Source organism: Canis lupus, chromosome 8 (genome assembly GCF_003254725.2).
Source record: "Canis lupus dingo isolate Sandy chromosome 8, ASM325472v2, whole genome shotgun sequence".
Classification (NCBI taxonomy): domain Eukaryota; kingdom Metazoa; phylum Chordata; class Mammalia; order Carnivora; family Canidae; genus Canis; species Canis lupus.
This window is the reverse complement of record NC_064250.1, coordinates 36,699,273-36,721,853: the sequence shown is the minus strand read 5'-3', so window position 1 is coordinate 36,721,853 and position 22,581 is coordinate 36,699,273. Positions and strand designations below refer to the sequence as shown.

At 38.0% G+C, this 22,581-nt stretch overlaps 1 protein-coding gene and 1 long non-coding RNA gene across 2 annotated transcripts in view; one reads left to right on the top strand and one right to left on the bottom strand.

The window, feature by feature from the left end:
• The window catches only part of LOC118355462 (uncharacterized), a 32,967-nt gene extending 25,206 nt beyond the window's left edge, over positions 1-7,761 (top strand). The window contains exon 2 of the long non-coding RNA XR_004817909.2: positions 328-7,761. This is a non-coding gene — a long non-coding RNA (uncharacterized LOC118355462). The remainder of the gene's footprint in view (positions 1-327) is intronic.
• HIF1A (hypoxia inducible factor 1 subunit alpha) overlaps positions 1-20,518 on the bottom strand; it is a 42,750-nt gene extending 22,232 nt beyond the window's left edge. Inside the window, exons 1-2 of the mRNA XM_025442435.3 lie at positions 20,097-20,518; positions 354-544 (exon numbers count right to left, since the gene is read on the bottom strand). Coding sequence (XP_025298220.1) covers positions 354-544; positions 20,097-20,131 — 226 coding nt within the window. The 5' untranslated portion in view covers positions 20,132-20,518. The remainder of the gene's footprint in view (positions 1-353; positions 545-20,096) is intronic.
• Between the last annotated feature and the right edge of the window lie 2,063 nt (positions 20,519-22,581).

Sequence of the window (22,581 nt, the reverse complement as noted above, 5' to 3'; positions counted from 1 at the left end):
GAAAAGAAAAATAATTAACGTAAAAGTTATACTTAAATGATAATATTTAGATATTTTTATAAAGTTTTCCCAACACTTTATTTAAAAACTACAATTAGATTTGCCAGCTGTTTTTAATGATTATTTAAGGTTAACATAGCAAGCAAACCACTGAAAAGAGAAAGAAGGGTCACGTTATTAAAAGGAAGATAGGTATAGGAAGGTGGGGGAAAGGCCAATATCTTAAAAATTCCTTACTGAAGCTTTAAAAGCAGGCAATTAAAATCACATTAAAAAAGGAGTGAGAGTATGACCACCTTCTAATTACTTCTAATTTCTAATTTTCAGGCCTATTGCATCTTTGTAAAACTCACCAGCATCCAGAAGCTTCCTTACACGCAAATAGCTGATGGTAAGCCTCATAACAGAAGCCTTATCAAGATGCGAGCTCACATTATGAGGAAGTGGCAACTGATGAGCAAGCTCGTAAAAAACTTCAGACTCTTTACTTCTCCGAGATCTGGCTGCATCTCTAGACTTTTCTTTTCGACGTTCAGAACTTATTCTATTTAACAAAAGAGGAAGAGGAGAGGAGAGAAAAACAGAACACTTATATAAGTTAGTTTGCTGTTGCTTGGATATAATTAATTTTACACTTTCCTGCTTTCCACGGAACAATTAAAAGATGCCATGTGGATTATTTTATATAGAGATTTGTTTAGTACATGAATGTACAAGTAAGAATGTAAAATACAGGTATACAAATTTCTGGATTACTGAAGACATAAGGAATTCTCACAAGAGGTCCAAGATGATGCTTTACTTTTTAAAAAGATTTTATTTATTTACTCATGAGAGACACAGAGACAGAGGCGGAGACACAGGCAAAGGGAGAAGCAGGCTCCATGCAGGGAGCCCGAGGTGGGACTCGATCCCAGGTCTCCAGGATCACGCCCTGGGCTGAAGGTGGCGCTAAACCACTGAGCCACCTGGGCTGCCCCAAGATGAAGTTTTAGATCTGTCTAGAACAGGGTATTTCCTCCCTGGAATATGCAATTAGGATGTTTTTGTTTTAGCCAAAATCTAAAAAGTAGCCTATGTATGTAAGGCTGCACTCTCACAGCCATTCAGAAGTAGTCTCAACGTAGAGAAATCACCACAAAGTCTAGTGAAACTAAAGTTGTACATATTAACTTGAAAACAAGAGTTAAGCCGACTACAGACTGCAGGTACAGACTGATTTTTGACTTGTTTCTTTTGACTCCAGTATTTTCCCATCCTCTACCCTACTACATGAGCAATATTGACTGCTATAATAAGTTACCATTTTCAGGTTGCTTCTTCCCTTATCAGCCCCTATTCTATTACTGGCACAACAGGTACCAAATAAAGGCAGGAGTATAGGGGGAAAAAAAAAAGATGTGGCACAACGTAAGAATTCAAAGAAATAGGTTAACAAAGATTAATAAAGGTGTCAAAACAATGACATATCTTTAGGGAACTCTTCCAAGAATAAAGTCAGAAAGATTTTCCTAAGTCACAGCAAGCAGAGACATATTCCTCTGCTTAATTGTGTGGCAACATCTATGCCTCCTGACCCAGCTGGAGGTAAGCAAGGCTTAAACCTGGTTCTGTCCTTAGTTTCTAATTTAATAGCTATTGCTTATTAAAACCTACTATGTGTCAAGCTACCAAATACCAGATGCCTAGTTCTCTCCTAAACTGTAAATAGGTTAAATATTATTCCTTTTTACACATGAGGTTATACAGTAGGTTAAAAACAGCCATTATATAGCAGATGGAATTTGAACACAGTTGTTTTTTTACTCCCATGTCTTTGTTTGCTCTTCCAGTGTTTTATCTTAAGGAAGAATGTTATTTCTAGCTCAAATACTCAGCTGTTTTCCCTATGACCCTCAACCTAATTCTGTTAAGTCAATTATTTATTAAATGTTGAAAATAGTCACTACCATTTATTGAGCACTTAGCAAGCAGTATTGCAAGGACTTTGCCAGAATTATTTCACTTAATCCTTGTATCCTAAGAATAAGCGTATCTACCTCAAATCTCTCCTCCCTCCAAATTATCTGCAAAACTGCAAAGTTTAATCATAGAAGCAATAGTCTCAAACAAATAAACAAAAAAACAGGCAGGGTTCACAGCACATGCTCCTACTATGCTTATAACAAGTGAATAACAACTGTATTATACACACTGAATATGATATTTCAAGAGTTGACAAACCTGAGTTAGATGAAAAAGATGATGAAAATCAGAATATCCTCTAATACATAATCTATCTAGACATAAAGCAATCATGAGACCTATAATAAAGATTTAATATAGAAATGTATCTGATGTTCTTTGCATGTAACTATGGGAGCTTTTTTTTTTTTTTTTTTACTATGGGAGCTTTTAAAACATTGCTTAGCACTGAGTGTTATGCTATATGTTGGCAAACTGAACTCCAATAAAAAAAAAAATACAAAAAAAATTGCTTAGCTTAAAGCTATAACTTCCAAAGTGCAAATGAATTTCAGCATCTGAACTGCCCAGCTTCTTGTCTACTCAGAGGAAAGCTCTTTTTAATAGGTCATTCCCCACAGAATTACAGTATTGAACAAGAAATTTCTGGTAGACCACGGCATCTAAGTCCCACAGAGATGAAGCCTGTACTATTTACTTACTACTTAGATTGCACAAAAGTTTTGTAGACCAGAAGAAAGCAGGCAGATTTTACACATGTAAATAAGGTCATTGTATTTCTCTAAAGTATCAATTCCATCTTTGTTTTTATTAAGTACAGATCAAGTAAAGTTCTGCACTGACATATACGCAGAAAGTGTTATTTCACATCTGCTAATCATAGTAGAAATCAGGTAAGAGTACAGTAAAAATTCTGTCTTTTGAACAGTTTGCTTACCCATTTCTATGTTCTAGGACTAATAAGTAGCAAAATAGCGTTGTGATACTCTAGTGTCACACTTATTTTATTATTATTTAACATACAGTACTAGACAAGAAGCTAACAATTATATCTTGAAATCATTTTGTATAGGAAATATATTTAGGAAAAAAATTTATAGCCACTGTCACAAAGCTTCCTTGTATACAAAGTTGAATAGCAGTAGCCATTTTACAGAGAATGTTTAGTATTCTTCCGATTAACAAGAACACAAAATTGCAGATATTTTAATTCATCTGCGTTTTCTAATTACACAAGAAAAGCCTGTTAGCATTCCTGATTGTAAATACATGTGACTTTAAGAACTGAAGTTAGGAGCATCTGGGTGGCTCAGTCAGTTAGATGTCTAACACTTGATTTCAGCTCAGGTCATGATCTTGGGGTCGTGGGATTGAGTACCGTGCTCAGTGCAGAGTCCACTTGTCCCTCTCCCTCTGCAACTCCCCTGCTAGCACACACACACACTCTCTCAAATAAATAAATAAATAAATAAATAAATAAATAAATAAATAAATAAATAAATAAATAAAATAAATACTTACCCCCCCCCAAAGAACTGAAGTTAGAGTCAATCATTCAAAGTATTAACAATTGATCCATCCTATTTCTAATAAAGTTAATGTATACATTTTAAAGAAATTTCTCAACTCTATTATTTACTGCTTTAAAAACTCTTTCTGGCCTTAAAGTTACAAGCTGTTTTCCATTTCTTATGCCGGTATTTCTACAGGACAGGCATTCTGAAGTTAAATTCCATGATCTAAAGGATGTGGCATTTAAATTTACCTTTCCAAAAAGGTCTGTACCCATTTTTATCTCTGCTAATTGATGAATGTGTCTATTTGCCCATGCACTCTGCAGTAGTATATATCACAGATCTTCTTTATCTTTTCAATTTTTGACAAGCTGATAGATGAAAATTGTACATCTCACACTTTTAACTGCCCTGCACTCCTTAAAATTTCAGGCCAAAGGAAATTTCCATGTTCTTCAGTTGGCATTTTGGCCTGCAGCTTTAAATCCAAACTCCAAGGTGCTTGCTATACACACAGTGGTATTTTAAACATTTCTCATTAATTAACTTACTTTTTATTATCATCACTGTGTTACAGATAAGGAATCTGGTTAAATAACTTACCCAAGTTTACAGAGTTAAATAAATGGTAGAGCCTGTATTCAAACTCAAGCAATTTAACTCTAGAAACCATGCTGTTAACAGTAGACTCTGCTGCCTCTCAGAAACTCATTGTAATTACTAAGTATACATATATCCAGGCATTATAAAGTTCATAATTTGTCTATTTCATATCTCTAAAGACATAAAGGAGGGGTACAGACTTTGGCTACAGACTTGACTCTAAGCCATTCAGAGGAATTCATGGCCAGGCTCTCTCCTGGAGTCTAATTCAAAAGCACCTACAGCGGTGATGCTCTGGACTCCACTGTCCAACAGCTTTACAAAGCAATACAACTTTTAATGGATACTGCCAACCATTAAGGAAAGAGAATCATTGGATAGTAATTCAATCTACCTCATATATTCCCACCAGTCTTTAATTTCTACAGAGGAGCTATTCAAACATCCCCTAGCTCACTATTGTTGGTGTTTTATTTGCTCAACATCTGAATCCCCAAAGTAAAACCAATCTGCATACTCACTTCAGACCTGGCTAGGCATAAGCCAATTGCCAAGATACCCAATCACACAAAGCATAAGAGAAAAGATGAAGAGAACTTTCCCCTTCTAACATTTATTGAGCACTTAGTATGTGTCAGGCTCTGTGTTAAATACTTTCACATATTAGCTCACTTAATTATAACTCTATATAGAGAACGAAAACATAAGATGGGAAGTCGCCTTCCTAAACCTCAGAATAACCAACTTCCTTAATTCAAGAAATATCCATTAAATAAATATTTAATTTTAAAAACTGCCAGTTACAAGAACATAGTGATACACAGAACAGTCCTCATGGAACTTAGACAGCCTCCCACCTAGTCTATTGTAGAAATAGTTTCCTAATGCCCTGTTTTGAAATGCTGTTCTAAGCGCATCATAATTACTTAAGGACATTCAACATTTCAAACTTCTGGGCTGTCTTTGTAAATTCTGATTCAGTAGATTCAGCCCAGCCCAAAATTCTGGGTTTTTAAAAACTCCCAAGATGCACACGATATATACAGTGAGATTTGGGAACCACTGATTCAACTACTTCACTATTACTCTGCTTTAATTTTGCCCTCAAATTACTACCACAATCATTATTCCAAAATAAGAAATTGGATATTATGCCCTGCTTAAAATCCCATCAAATGTACACAGGACTAAATCTATTTTCTAAGGAAACCCTCTCTTAGAGCTAGTTCCCTCTCCATCTCTTCATCTTCATTATTTTCTACATTCTTTGGCCACGTTGCGGTTACTCACAAGCATAATATTTCATTCTTTCTGGCTCAGTCTCTCTCTGCCCCAGGTATTCTTCTCAAAAAGTGGCTTGCTAAATGTACATAAAAAACTTTCAAGGGATCCCTGGGTGGCGCAGCGGTTTGGCGCCTGCCTTTGGCCCAGGGCGCGATCCTGGAGACCCGGAATCGAATCCCACGTCGGGCTTCCGGTGCATGGAGCCTGCTTCTCCCTCTGCCTGTGTCTCTGCCTCTCTCTCTCTCTCTCTCACTGTGTGCCTATCATAAATAAATAAAAAATTAAAAAAAAAAAACTTTCAAGATTCAACTCCAGCATTACTTTGTTTCTCTTCTGTCTTCCACAACTGCTACTCTCCCCTAGATTTCACCATTCTTATTATTCTGCTACATACAGACGACCTTGGAACAACAGATTTGAAATGTGTAGGTCCACTTTTACATAGAATTTTTTAATAAATACAATACAGTACTGTAAATGTTATTTAGATTTTCTTAAATTTTCTTTTCTCTAAGTTTTAAGAATACAGTAAAACATACATAATATATGTGTTAATAGTAATTGGTAAGGCTTCCAGTCAACAGCAGGCTATCAAGTTTTTTGAGGAGGACACTTTATAGTTACATTTTGTGGGAGTCAAAAGTTATATGTGGATTTTCAGCTGTGCAGGGAGTCAGCATCCCTAACTACCTGCATTGTTCAAGGGTCGACCATATTTCTCTTTCTCTATAATCCTTACAGCTTCTTGGAGGCAGGAAACCTCCTCATTCATCTTCATATTTTTTTAATTAAAAAAAAAAAGATTTTATTTATTCATTTGAGAGAAAGAGAGCAAGCCACCACGAGTGGAGGAGAAAGGCAGAGGGAGATTACGACCTGAGCCCAAGGCAGACGCTTAATCAACTGAGCGATCCAGGCACCCTTCATCTTTATATTCTTTTTGTTTTTTAAAGATTTCATTCATTCATTCATTCATTCATGACACAGAGAAAGGCAGAGACCGAGGGACAAGCAGGCTACATGCAGGGAGCCCAATGTGGGACTCAATCCCAGGACCACGGGATCACGACCTGAGCTGAAGGCAGATGCTCAACCGTTGAGCCACCCAGGTGTCCCTCATCTTTGTATTCTTAATAGAAATGTGCGTAAGTTCTACTTGGCTTTAGTATTTGGCCCTAATCTTCTATTTGACTTTGACTTAAGCCCATTGAAGGTTGACTGCCCCCTTCGATATTTTTAGGATCCCTGAATTTGTGCTTCAATGCTCCTGTGATACTACATATTGCGATCATAACTGAACAGCATAATAATATGTACTATGAACAAGGCATACTATTTGGATTTACTGTGATTATCCGGATATGCATTTTTTTTGTTTTTGTTTTTGTTTTTTTCGGATATGCATTTTCAAATGCAAGTAAGTATTTCATAAGCATCTAGTAAGCATACTAGACCTAAGTTAGAAAAAAGCTATTGATTAAAAAACAAAAACAAAAACAAAAAAAAAACCACCAAGTAGTACAACAGTGAATAGCATCAATACAATAACCATGGAGAGCAGGTCATTTTGCCAGAAGAGAGATCTGGAGGCATAGGGAAAAAAGCAAAGAAACTAGAACACCAATGTATTGAAAAGAAGTGAAAGGTTTAAAATTATTTTCCCTTATCACACTGATCTATACTCTAATGTCTTCTACTATTTTGTCCTAAGCTAATGTGGTCAGGAAAATGCATGAGTTGTAGGTAATGCTGTTAACCAATTAAGTCAACACCTTTACAATTATGTCTTCCTAGCCCAGCTGGAAAGAGAAGACTTGACTCTGTTTTCTACAGTCTTTTTCAAAAAAGTGTTGTAATTTTCATCCTAAGACATGAAAGCTTTTATTAGGTTGATCTAATCCTATTGACTTATTTCAAGGGGAGGTTACCCTTACACAAGTATATTTATTATTTAGAGTATTCTTATGATTAATAGGATTTATTTTCTACCTGGTAATTGCTGCAAAACCAGAATAGATCAAACAGATAATGTTTAATAAAAATTATATCCCAACTTGATGGAAAAAACAGCAAAAATTTGACATTTCAAATTAAATGTAAATTACATTTTGAGGAGAGGATAGCTAGTTATTCTTTATAATTATTTTATTCAGGAAAATGTCTTCTGAGTTCTAATCAATAAAAAAGTGAACCTTTAGGATATTCATATTAGAGGATGTCATTTATTTATTCAACAAGCATTTCTTAGTGATCTCCAATGAGCCAGACACTGTTCTTAGCATAGGGTAATAAACAAAACAGACCATGTTATTATTCCCATGGAGCTTACATTCTAGGACAAATATATCTTTATGTTTCTTGTCTTTATTCAATAGTAATTACTAGAATCAATCCCTGACAACATATGCCCTAGGAATAATCTTTCCATAAAATCAAATAACAAACCTAAGAGACAAGGCAAAGTCTAAGAAAATTAATCTATGCTTACAGAAGATGTTACAATATAGTATTATGTGAAAAGAGGTTATACAACTAAATTTCAGTATGAATTCATTTCTGTAATACACGTGTACATATGTAAATAAATGTGTGTATGTACACATATACATACATATGGACATATAACTTATAAACGCATATATAAAATCAGAAATATACAAAAGTATACAGTTAGCAAAGTTTACAAATATTAACAGCAGTTTCAAGATAGCAGGACCACAGAATATTTTATACTGTAAGAAAAATTCAGTGAACTGACACTATTATACACTTTTTTATTTTTGAAAGCAACTTCAATTTCTTGGTTTAGGTGTTTACTGTCTTACTAGCTTGGCAATATCCTGTAAATATCCACAATCGGAGAAAAGATGTATTATTCTCCTCCCAATAACCTCCTGAAATGCTTCAATACTCAATTTTCTAAGGCTGCGGTAAAATAAACAGGGAAGAAAAGAATCACTGTTTTAAATTCAGGGTACATTCTGAAAATAAAATCTGTATCACATCTGAGGTAGTATTAATGTGAAAATGTTCTATTTATACTCTAAGTAAACTTATTAGCTAACAGATTTACATTTGTTGACAATATTGTGTATTAAAGTTTTATCTGTAAAAAGAATATGCTTTTGTTTTTAGATTACTCCTAGTGATTTAAATCAACTCTCTCCTGGTTCAGAATTGGTATTGATCCTCTCAAAAAAATCTTTGATCCTCTAATGCATATAAAGTACTAGATAAATAAAACCAAAAATGCGTATGTGAGGCTATTAGCCTAAGGTGGAGGAAGGTTCTCTGCAAAAACAGATTACTGGGTCTTACCCAGAGTTTCTGACTCAGAAGGACTGGATGGGGCCTGAGAATCTCTATGTCTACCAAGTTAGGTAAGTACCAATGATCCTGGGCTGGAGAACACTCTGAGCCCCTCTACTGTAAAAAAATACTTCATGTGTCTTTCAAAAAAACCCAGAAAAAAAAAAAAGAAAAAGAAAAAGAAAACCCAGAAAAGTAAAGGATTGTTCAACACCCAAAAAGAGTTAAAAAACTTTCTTTTAAAAAATCTGCCCAAGTGCCTTATATATATGGGAAACTTATCCAACCTCTTAGACATTAACATTGCCACATACTTAGGAACTCAAAAACTACAAAATACACTAAGTAGTTTGACTGGATTAGTCACTGGTTGACCTACGGTATACATCACAATCACCAATGAAACTTTTTTCCCAGATATTTGTGCCTAAATCCCAACCCTGGAAATTCAAACTGTAGATTTGACATGTCTCTTTAAAAAACAATTTCCCAGATGATTCTGATTAGCATTCGTAGCAATTCAAGGTTTGTGTTTCACCTATGATTACTAGTAAAGTTTACAAATTCCTGAGTCTCATTCCAAAATTACCAAGTCAGAATCTCTTGAGGGTGGATACATGGAAATCGTTATATTAACTAAATACCCAGGTGATTCTTAAGCCACAGAAGTTTGAGAACCATTAGCAGATCTTACAGCAGAGATTTAACATGTTAGCCAGCAAATTCTGAAAAAGAAAAATTTATTTTAGCAACTACATACACATACTATGACAAGTATGTTTGTCAGAATACTTCACTGAATGGGATGGGTGATACTATATAGAACGAATGCTGGGAATAAGAAGAGGTACAACTCAATGATTAGCAAGTAATAAAGTTTGTGCTTAGTAAAATAGAAGAGGATAATTGGGCTTCAAAGATGACCAAATGAATAATGTAGTAACTGTATTTTTTTTCAAATCTTTGCAACGATTTTAAAAAAATCAACCTTAAATCTCTTTATGAATGCCACAAACATAAAAGGGGTTGAGAATCACTGTCTACAAATAACAGCTGTGTTAATGGCTTTCCCCATATCACCTGTCTTAGTCTTCTCCCTTTGCCCTCTCAGCCTGTAAATGCTTTTCCTTATATGCTTTTTGATAGTAGAACTGAAACAGGAACTTAAAGAAGGTCAGCGACACTACACGTGTGGATGTGTGTATTCCGAAGAACGTGTCCTTAATTATTCGCTTATATATATAACAGAAGATATATAAGTATTTATAGAATAGAAAAAAATTGACATGTATGAGAATAAAGGTATATACACAGAAATCACATGCTGAGTTTTCCCATTTAGCTCTAAATCTAAACTCTGACCATAATGAAGATTCTGGAAACAATGACAAAGGAGAAGCTCTCCTAAGCAAATGTCTTGATCCTTCACCTACACTAATCCAGCCTATTCAATGTTAATCCAATAAATTTTCCCAACTAACCCTCTGATCCTGTTTCCCTATCTATAAAAAGGAAGTAACAGGATTGATAGGTCTCAGATTCCATCTGAGACTGAAGCCCCCATATTTAATATAGCCCATGCCTTTTCACAAATCAGGTGCTCAATAATTTTTAAATCAAAAGATTACAGAAATTTGTGGATGTTGAAATAACTACCTTCACATATTTGAAAAGGATGTCATATGGAAGGCAAATTAGATGATTTATTCAACTGCAGAGAGTAATACATGGGAGTTAAAAGATGGCAAAGGTTTTGCTCAGTAGAGTTAAAGCAGTGTTGAAGGTGAACTTTAAAAATTAATTTTTAAACCTCATTCTTGTGGCAATATAAGAAAAAGAAAAAAAAGCATATTCCGGATCATCTAAATGATCTCTATATAGGTCTTGCTACAAGCCTTCTGTGTTTGAGGTTGCATTTATTTATGATCAAATTGGTACCAAATGATCAATAAAGGAAGTTACATTTTTTAATGTGCACAGTCAGAATGTTAGTGGGCATATCTCAGAGGTTCACAGGGATAACTGTGCTCTAAAAGATATCTAAACATTAGTGAGTGTTAAGAAATACAGGAACAAAGAACTTTCTAACATTTAAAGTTGCCAAAAATGAATAGACTATTTTGTGAGAGTACTTTTGTGTGTCTAAGAAAATTCTCAAAGCAGACTGGCTAAATTAGCAAACACAATATAGAGGATGCTACTGTGATGACAGATATTAATAACAAAACTTAAAGTCTGTATTTTTCAAGAATCTCAAACTTGAAATTATACTGAAAAATAGAAGATGGAATACATAATTAATGTATCAATTAAAACCAAAAATGAAATACTCAAATGTGGCCTGAGCCATCACAATTCAGTGATATGCTTCACCAATTAGATGCACAAACATCTGCTGAATAAATGGATAGACAATAATCTGTTATAGGCCATAGTGGTTAGGTGCTATAGGAATGGTCTTGGGTTGAAACAAGTTTTTGAATCACTGAAATAAATCATGTTCATGTAACCCAAGAAAAACACTCCTTACACCATTCACAGCAAAAGCTTTGATTACTGGTTTCACATACAACCCATTTAAATATTTTAGCTATGTTATAGCAAAGGCAAGCAAATTCTAACTCTCCTCTACAAACAGGTTACAAGACATTTAATGAATTCCTAACACCAAAAGAGCATGAATAAGTAGGCTTTCTTAATTTGCCATCCTCTAACAGCCAAATAAACAGACTTCAGAATTTTTCTCCTTTATCATTATCACTATGGAAAATGATATTTTAAAACACCATGTCTATTAAAAAAAAAACAAAACAAAACCCTAAACTAAGTATCTTCATTTAATCTGCAAAAGCCAGACATTCATGGGAAAAAAACAATGTAGAGGAAAAGCAGCTCTAATATTTTACCACTATTATATAGGTTCACTGATGGTGTGGCCCAAGTTAACATCATCCTTTGTTAAGACTGTCCCAAAGAAGGCTACAGTGGTTCTCAATAATGAGACTGCAAGAGAACTCTTTAAAAAACTTAATAATTGGGCAGCCTGGGTGGCTCAGTGGTTTAGTGCTGCCTTCAGCCCAGAACATGATCCGGGAGACCCAGGATCAAGTCCCACGTCAGGTTCCCTGAGTGGAGCCTGCTTCTCCCTCTGCTTGTGTCTCTGCCTCTCTCTCTTCTCTCTGTATATTCTCATGAATAAATAAATAAAATCTTTTAAAAAAACTTAATAATTATTATAACATGAATCTAATGATAGTTTCTAGTTTATTAAGTCCTTATTTTGTGCCAAGACCTCTTCTGAGTGCTTCACAAGGATTAATCTCTCTTTATCCTAACAACAGTATTAAGAATAAAGTAAATTGGGCAGCCCAGGTGGCTCAGCGGTTTAGCGCCATCTTCAGCCGAGGGTGTGGTCCTGGAGACCCGGGATCGGGACCCACGTCAGGCTCCTCTGCCTGTGTCTGTGCTCCCCCTCCCCCTCTCTGTGTCTCTCATGAATAAATTTAAAAAAAAAATTAAGAATAAGGTAAATATTCCTATCATCCTAACTTACAGAGCAAGTGAGACCAAGAGAGATAAAGCGACTTGTACGAGATCACATAGCTAGTAAGTGGCAAAGCAAGCAGCCAACCTCTAGAGCCTAAATTCTCAGCCATTAGTCATTATTATCTCTTCCTTTCTTAAGAAAATGCAATGAAAACCCTAAACCACAGTAGAAGAGACTCTAAGCTTTCCAAAAGGCAAAGTTTGGATAGCTGCATAACAGTTATGATTGGTATAAAAAAAATTTAAAAAGCCCACTGTAGAATATGAATTTAGAGAATTTTCAACAAAAACCTATAACTCATTCATTACAATATGAGCAATGATCAAGAACCTTAGATAAGGAGATAATTAATAATCTACATCAATACAAATACTTTACAGTAAGACATTTACTCATGTAATCAGGGAACCCCACTGACACAGTTAAAAATGAATAGTCCAAGCAGGGCAAATTGGCATTCATCCAGGAGACTGTTATATGGATACTAGAAAGGAGAGGGGGTTTCTTTTCATTTTTTAATACAAACTGTATGAACGCAGGCATGGGAATGCTAGGTGCCATCTTTCATTTCATACAGATAGCCTGTCAGTGGCGGAATGAGGCTAACATGAAAGAGAACAAAGGCATATAAACCAAGTAATATTCAAGAGAAAGTCAGGAATTACACCATGAGGACACCACTTGAGACTCTGGATTTAACTGTTCTTTCAACCAAAACTATATTGTGGAAGCCAGTAACTGCCTTTCCCCCTTAACTAACTTGAGTTGTGTTTCATCGCTGCAATAAAAAGAATCCCAATACACCTACAAACTCCAAATATTTCGTATTAAAAACAAACTTTAAGGATGATGAAGTACAATAAAGTGGCACTCTCCAACACTGCTGGAGAGTATAAACTGGTCCAAACTTTCTGGAAACTGGTCCAAACTTTCTGGAAGTTTACAACAGACTTAAATGTTTGCTAAAGATGAAACCAGGTAAAGATACTTCCCATACTCTCACCTAGCTAATTTTCGGCAGCCATACACATATTCCTCTTTTAGAACTTTTTTTTCTCAGTGCTCTAAATATATAGAATTGTTGGGCACTAACTTTTAATATACCTTAAAATAAGGTACTAGTTACTTACAAGGCCAAGTACATGTGACATAGCTGTATTTATTATTAACAAAATATTTTTCTAGCCTGGTTCTAATAGATACTATATTTTTGAAATGACAAAAAATAAAATAAAATTCAAGATTCAAGAAAGTTCTAAAGTAGCATAAGACACTTCCAAGCATAAGAAAAATTCCTATTAATAACAGGATATAGGGATGCCTGGGTGGCTCAGTGGTTGGGCACCTGCCTTAGGCTCAGGTCCTGATCCTGGGTCCAGGGATTGAGTCCCACATCTGGCTCCCTGCAGAGAGCCTGTTTCTCTCTCTGCTTATGTCTCTGCCTCTCTGTGTGTCTCTGATGAATAAAATCTCAAAAAAATAAAAAATAAATAAAAACAGGGCATAGAAGATAGGACAATACCTAAAAAATACCTAAAAATCTTAAAATCTTTCCCCGCTTCTTTCTCTTTGTTCTTTCGATCATTCTTTGTTTCATTTGCTCATTTAGATACTTACTAAGAACTCAATGTGTGTAAGCATTCTCTTTTACATCACAAGTTTCAAATTTGGCCTATTTGTGATCTTGCCCATTGAAATATGTTTCCTTCTTTTTCTTTTTTTTAAAGATTTTATTTATTTATTCATAGAGAGAGAGAGAGACAGGCAGACGGAGAAGCAGGCTCCAGGCAGGGAGCCTGATGTGGGACTCGATCCCGGGTCTCCAAGATCGCACTCTGGGCTGAAGGCGGCGCTAAACCGCTGAGCCACCCAGGCTGCCCTGAAATACATTTCTATTTTATAACTGACAAAGGGGAACGGACCACTTTAGAGAAATGTGGTTAGCATCTTAATTTGTAAGATCTATAATAACAGCAATACATCCCAACTCTTAAAGACTTAAAACTTTCTGCCTTTCAACCTTATGTTTATTTTTACCATAGTATTTTTCAAGTGGAAAACATATTCTCACAAACTATTAGGAAAAGAGAAGCAGCACAGGCAATGGTCATTAATGAGTGAAAATTGCAATATTAAGTAGCAGACACTTAATTTGCCTAAATATATTGTGACTTTCAACACGAGTAGGTGAAGAACCACTGTAAGTTATGTTCCATTACTAGATTTTTGTCCCATTTGCAAAGCAAGAAATTTTGAAAATCATACTTTGAAATCTTTAATACTATAACCAAATGAAATTTTAAAATGAAGGAACACTCATAAATGACAGCTGAGGTCACCAGAAGTAAAAGGTAACATCTTAGAGACAGTTTTCTTATGCAAATAAGTCATTTCAATTATTTTTAAAAATCTTTTAAAATAAGTTACCAATTAAGTAGGACTTTATCAACAACAAAACAGTTATATACCATTTTAATCAAGTATTTTTCTGAAAATGTACTGGCAGATCAAATCTTTCTAAGTCCCTAGAACAACTTAATTCTCATTTTAGAGCAGCTTAACTTCACTTCTGATAAAGCTTCCCTGGCAACTGTTCTTGGTTGTTAGCTTTAAGTTGGTTATTATACACAAGCAAACTCTTAAAAGCACAACCTCTTCCACATGTCCTTGAAAATGGCTATTATCATAAAGAAAAAAAAACAGAAAATAACAAATGTTGGGGAGGATATGGAGTAATATGAACCTCTGTGCACTATTGGTGGAAATGTAAAATGGTATAGATGCTATGGAAAACAGTATGGCAGTCCCTCAAAAAAAATCAAAAATAGAGTTACCATATGATCCAGCAACATACTTCTGGGGATATATCCAAAAGAATTGAAAATAAGATCTTAAAGGGATATTTGTACACTCATATCCATAGCAGCAGTATTCACAATAGCCAACAGGTGGAAGCAACCAAAGTGTCCACTGAAAGATGAATGGACGAGCAAAATATGGTATACATTAGTCAGCATTAAAAAAAGAAATTTTCACACATGCCTACAACGTGGATAAATCTTAAGGACATTATGCTAAGTGAAATAAATCAGTCACAAAAGACAAAACTGTATGATTCCAAGTTTATAAGGTATTTAATAGTCAAATTCACAGAAACAGAATGATGGTTGACAGGAACAAGGAAGGGGAAACAGGGAGACTTAATGGTTATGATTTCAGTTTTACAATGTAAAAAAATTCTAGTTACACAGCAATGTGAATACACTTAACTTTCTTGAACTATACACCTATAAATGCTTAAGATGGGAATTTTTACATTATATGGGGTTTTTTTTAAACCACAATTAAAAAAAAAACAATCACTTCAAAAGCTATGGAAAAACAAGTCAAGAAGAAAATTAAATTTACTTTTAATAAATTTAGATTTTATGTTTTCCATTTTTCTGAAAGGGTAATTTCTGTCAAATGATATGGGTTTGATAGTTTTTATTGCAAAAACATGAATTTTAATATAAAACTCAATACATATACAGAATATTTAATTTTTTAAAAGATTTCATTTATCTGTGAGAGAGTACGTGCATGCGCAGGGGGAGGGACAGAGAATCTCAAGTGGACTTGCCTCCAGTGGAGAGCTGATGGGCTCAATCTCAGGGAGGGCCCTGATATCATGACCTAAACTGAAATCAATAGCCTGATGCTCAAATGACTGAGCCACCCAGGCGCCCCAACAAAGTTTATTCTTGATACTCCAAGAAATAGAGATAAAATTATTCTTAAAATTCCAAGATCCAGTTGTTTCAAAAATACTTGCCAAACTTTTATCAAAAATACCGAGCAACATGACTGATTTATCTTAGCTTCAATTATTTTCTAGCTCTGTAGTTAAGCAGAAAACCATACATAACACATACACCACAAGTAGCAGAAGGCTGGCTAAAATCCACAAACTGAATAATTAGTTCCATCATTAAAGAAAAGAAACAAAGAAACAAGATAAAAAAAGAATGTTCTTATGAATTAAAATCAATTTCTTAATAGGAAATGAATCCAACAACACATTTAATTTAGATTATTTTCTCCTACTTTAGAAACATTTCTGTTAATCTTAGGTAAGAATATAGTATTTTAGGAAGTATCTAAATTTTAAAAATTATATTTTAAGAGGATACATCTAAGAGCAAATAGTAATCTAACCAAATCTTTAACATCCACATATGGTAACGGTTTTTTTTCACCACCAAACATAATCAACTGTTAGGAGTTGTTCAGAAAACACGACTAGAAAGACTAATCTCCCTCAGCCTCCTACACACCATTCTTAACATACAACAATAGAATATAACCACAAAATCTTAACTTTGAGCCCACACAGACAATGGAAATCATCAGGTGGAAAGACTGGACAATCCCCACACTGCACAAAATGCTTTGTAGTGGCCCACAGGAATGAATTATCACAGTACAGGTAAAAGAGTGCATGCACATAGATTTCATATAAATCAAGACTCAAAAATTGGACTAACATAGTGTGAAGCCTCTGAGAGAGAAACCTTGAGAGAGAAACCAACAGTCTTAACTGGAGAAATTCAAAAGCAAAGGACACTTTTTCTATCGTGTAGGTTCACATACTTTACTGGGAGTATTTTATTAACCCACCATGTTTAGCAAAGATAAATATCTATAAAATTGTCTAAACTGTTATGTCAAGACAAAAAACGTTTTAAGTTACTGCCACTCCTAAGTCTGCAGTGTGTTGCACATACCTTTCTGATATGAACTTTAAGCGTGGTGTATGTGCTTATGACTCTAAGTCTCTGAAATCCAGAGTAAATTCAAGTGGTCTATTAGGGGAGGAAACAGGAATTGGGGTGGGGAAGAAATTGTGAAGACGGGGGACCTAGAGTAGACAGAAGAACATATGCTCCAGAAGAATACTTGATGCTAGATGGCAGGATAACTCAGGGATGTACTGTTTTAACTGGAAAAGAATCCCCTTTAAATCTGAATCCCATGTTAGTATTTTATTTTTAGGAGATTTAGAAAAGATGCATGAAGGTGGGAAAGAAGAACCAATACAAGAAATATTTGGAAACACTTGCAAAAAAAAAAGTTTGTAAGTGCTGTGAAAGTTTAAACTAGAACTTGAACAGGTAATGGCTATTTTCAAGGATGCTGTTCTCAAGATCCCTAACCCAGACAGTGAACATTACCTCATTTAATCTTCACAATAACCACTGAGATAGTTGCTATGATTATCATCATTTCAAAAGGAAGAAATAGGCTCAGAAGCATTCAGTAAGTTGCCCAAGCTTACAAAGATAACAAGTGAAAGAAATGGGCTCTTTACTAAGGGATGTCTGGGTCCAGATCCTATGCCTCAGCTACCAGGCTTGTTCTTCTTCAAAAAAAGGGGGGAAAAGTCAAAGTATAATTGTAACAAGAAAAAAAAAAAGGCTTACTAACAAATTAAAGTTTCTTGACTTTTAATGACCAAAAGTTAAAGATGTTAAGAGATGTCCTTGCTTAGAAATTTTACTTTAATGATCCAATAACCGGTTTTGGATACTGAAGGAGTCTGGCCTGAAACCTGTAAGAGAACAATGAACGTCTTGACAGTCCTTTGAAATCTAAAAATTGGTATTAATGTGCTATTAAGTCCAGCCCCTACCTACTGCTAAGGAATCAACGTGAAATTCCCTGTTAAACTCATTATAACCATATCCATCCTCTGTTCTGATATCTTACAATGCTTCAGTTTTTGAGTTTCCTAGACCTTCTTTAAGGAAGACAAATATGTCTCCCCAACCTGGGCTCTAGAGCACATTTAAAATGGAAAAACTGTAAGGAGAAAATACCTTGCTCCTTAATGTCTCAGCTATTCTTTCAAAAAGTTTAAAAGTATTAGTTAGAAAATGATAAAAACCAGACACCTTTAACAAATACCATCTAAAAGCTGAGTGGCTGTTTACTAAGTGTTTAACTTAATTTTAACTTATAAGAACCTCTATATTAAGAAATATGACTCCAACTGATCCAAATTTGCTAAATTTTCAAATGAGAGTATTTTGAAAGTAACAGATGGGACTGAACAAAATCTAAGAATGAGTTTAGAATTGGGGGTGATGCACAGTAACTAATTAATTCACTTTTATTAATGCTGCTTGTGATATCCCAGCTGATGAAGTGCAAAGGAGAAATGAACAGAATATTGCACATGAAAAAAGGAAGCGATTGGCGCATAACTTGATGCACAATATTAAGTATGATTCAGCATATAATAAGGACTGAAAATTGACACTACACGGAGATAATCTGCTTTACGTTTATAATCTAGCAGCCTCATCATTTCATCAAAAGCACTGTAACCACTTCTGCAAAATTGATTGCAATTAATTCCTGTCAACTCTTGGAATTAAGTCTAGTCCTGTTCACTCACTTTTTGAATTTTATAAGAACTTTCTCTGGTGTACACAAACTGAGAATTTATCATTCCACCAAAGGAGGACCAAAATGTACCCACGAAATAGCAACAACACAAACAAGCCTATCTTGCGCTGACACTGATTAGGGAAGTTTAATCTCCCCTAGAAGAGCAAAACGACTTTTAAGGAGTCAAACCAGGGTACTAACCACAACTCTTTATTACAAACCTCCAATTCCTTAAAATGTTTTCCACAAAGGTTAAAATACCAAAAGTGTACCAAATTGTGCCGGCGGGGGAGGGGGTGGTGGTGGATCACTCTTGATCCCACTGGTTCCATTTACAATCCTTTATCCTACAATGTACCACTCAGACTCAAACTTTAAGGTGCATTAAAAACTTGCATTAAGTTCTAACAGGATGATCATTTACGTCAGGTATAACTAGGTCTGCCTTTAACATACTTCAGCTTCATGAAAGGGAGACGGTTCTAAAAATTTGGATGCTACGTTTCATTTGCTGCGGTCACACACATTTCTTCCCCACCCCCACCGCCCCCCAATCTCATTAATATTGTTTGCCTAAATTCAGCCAGCCGCTACATTTTCCACTAAGACGCTTTCGGGAATGAATGAGGCACATATTAATTTATAACGTCTGAACTCTCTTGACAGCTGATATAAACGCCAAGTACCCAATTCCGAGGTTCTCCTTTAGTGTGTTTAAACCCTTTCTCCAAATTCCCGTTAACTCTCTCGGCCCGGACGAGTTTTTCAAGGCGATTAAAACAAAACAAAACAAAACAAAACCCGCACGTGCGAAGTAAAAGTTAGCATCTTCGGGCCGCGGCGACAAAGGCCAAGCCCCCCGCCGCGGCTGGTCCACCTCACGCGAGCCCGCGTCCGAGCAGGCGAGCCCCTCGGTCGGAGCCCCAGGGCCGCGGGCCCCCCTGGGAAGCCGGGGGCCGGCGTGCGCGGGCCGCCCCGGGGCCGAGCTCTCAATGGAACCGGAGAGAATGGGGGCGGGAAGGAGCGGAAGCTCGGGTGCAAGCGGCGGCGGCGACGGAGCCGCGGCTCGTCTCTCCTCCCGGGGCTCTCGGGCCAGGGGAAGTCCGCCCGGATGGGGGTTCGAGGCGGGCCGGCAGGACGGCGGCGTGAGGCCCAGGCGCCGGGAGGCCACGGCTAGCGGGGCTCAGCCCCCGGACCCTGAAAGCACTTTCGATGCGTCTCCCACCCCCCACGACAAGATGGCGACGTGGGCAGCGGGGGAGCCCGGCCGGCGAGGCTGGGGGAGAGAGGGGAGGGGAGAAGAGGCAGAAACAAAAAGGCGCCCCCCCCCCACACACACACCCGGAACGCCGAGCCGGCCCGCGAGCCCCCGGCGGCGGGCGGGCGGGCGGGCGGACGCGGGCGCCTGCGGAGAACGCGGCGGGCGGAGGAAATGGGCTTACTTTTTCTTGTCGTTCGCGCCGCCGGCGCCCTCCATGGCGAATCGGTCCCCGCGAAGCCTTCCCGGCCGGTAGCCCCCCCAGGCTCGCTCCGGCCTAAGCGCTGGCTCCCTCCGCACGCGACGAGGGGAGCGGAGGCACGTCCCGAGGTGGGAGGTGCAAGGCGGGAAACCCCTCGCAGAACGCGGGCAGGAAGGGCGGGCGGCGATCGCTAGGGTCCAGCTCTAGGCTCCGGAGAGCCTCCCCTCGGGCGGCTTGTCAAGGCCCGAGCCGACGCGCTGGCCCAAGCGGCGGCGACCAGGCCGATCCTCGCGTCCCCTCAGACGAGGCGGCTCTGTGCACTGAGGAGCTGAGGCAGCGGCAGGGGGCGGGCAAGGGCGGAGGCGCGCGCGGGGGCGCGCGCGCGGGGGGGGCAGGGGGAGGAGAGTGTGTCGGGGGCGCGCCCGCCCGCGGAGCCCGGCTCGCGCTCACGCAAGCCCGCCTCACCTGAGGGGGAGGCGGGTTCCCCGACAGCCAATGGCGAGCGGCGCAGGCGGCCAGTCCCTCCCCAGCCCACGCCCGTCTCAGCCAATCGGGAGCTGGTCAGCTGAGGCACAGCTGGGACGCGCCGCCGCGCTCACGTGCTCGTCTGTGTGCAGCTGCGGTGGAAAGAGAAAGGAGCTGGGGTGCGGCCAACCTGGGTTGGGGACGCTCTGCCTACTTCCAGGGAAAGCGGCGGCTGGCTTTGGGAGGCGCTGCTGAGAAGGGATTTCGGGTTTTGGGTCTCAAGACTGCATCACATTTCCTTTTCCCGGGGCAGCGAGTCTCCCGCTCGCTCGCGCTCTCTCTTCCCCGTGGCGGCGTCGTGCAGGGTTGCCGCCAGCTCTGCACACACACGTCCAGTCCAACAAAGCAGACTTTTTGCGTCGTGGCAGCAAACGCTGTCGACCCTTTGCTTAGATGTGTTCGCAGTGGGGGTTTTCTTGCCCGGTTCTGCGACCCCGGGCCGTGTCACCGACCGGCCTCTTTGCCGTGGAACACAAGGGTACTCGCCTTGTCCACCAAGTTTCTCGGTGATGAAGTTTGGTTACTGAGTAAATGCAAATTAAAACATGGAAAGCAAACAAACTCCTCATGCTGTAAACTTCTCAAGGGAAGTAGTTAAGGCAGCAGGGAAATCTTAAAATCCGAAATGATTTTAGCATTTACAAATAGGTGAAAGTGGCTTTATTTAATAAAAGCGCATAAACCAGAATTTCAGGGGAAGAGGAGGAAATGGCTTTAGGTGGACTTCCATTTTACCTCCTCATTGTTCGGAAAAGGGTCAAGAATAATCTTTAGACGGGGGTGGGGGTGGGGGGGGGGGAGGGAAGACAACCCTTAGTTTGAGACTCACTGCCTGTAACTCACTGTGTTGATTGAAAAGAGGAAATATTCTCCAAACCCACCACCACCCAGTCTGGGGCAGGGAGGCTGAACTGGGTATGGTGGCGGCCTGTATTGTCTGTCTGCTACCCTGACCTTGCAATCCACTGAATAAAAAACGTAATCACTCTTTGGATTTGAAAGTATGTATTTCAAAGCTGTCATGTCAGCCTTTTAACCGGGAGAGAATGTATTTTGAGTTCAAAGCATCATTGCACTTCTATCTCCACTTGACAAGAGATTATTTTACTTCTCACGTTTGCCTTATTACATTGTTACAATCTAGCTTTGAGTTGTACATTATGGATACATTATTGTGGATATCTGTAGTGGGTTCACTTATATTGATGTGTAAAAACAATGGTCTATATGACATAGCACTAAACTCTGTTAACAACTGATGGACAAAGCACTTCGTTTTAACTGGTCAGTAGACCCATAAAGATATATAGTTAAAGGCTGATCTTAATGTTACTTTTTTTTTAGATTTACGTTGCTGAATGATATGTTTTCTTTATAAGTATCATTGGAAATGCCTGAAAAGAGGAAAGGATCAAAAATATTTATTCATGTTTTCTTTTTTAATTATGGAAAGGATATCTCGGTAAAATACAAAGCCTTTAAGTTAACATTCTGAAAACTCAAACATAGTGGTGCCAGTCAGGAGTGAGTTTGAATACAGACTCTGACTTTTTTTTTTTTTTTTTTAAGATTTTATTTATTCGTGAGAGGCACACAGAGAGAGGCAGAGGGAGAAGCAGGCTCGCCACAACAGGTTGCCTGATGTGGGACTCAATCTCAGGACCCTGGAATGATGACCTGACCCAAAGGCAGATGCTCAGCCACTAAGTCACCCAGGTGCCCTCAGACTCTAACATTTAGCAACAAGTTATTTAATCTCTGAGTGCCTCCGTTTACTCATTTATGGCTATATCACAGAATTAAGGCAAAATTCAGCAACATAATACATGTAAAAGCTCTTAGAACAATTCCTGGCATATAGTAAGCAGTCAGTAAACGTTAGCATTACTATTATTAGTGGGGTTTTCTTTCCATTATTCTTATTATTATTACCCCCAAATTT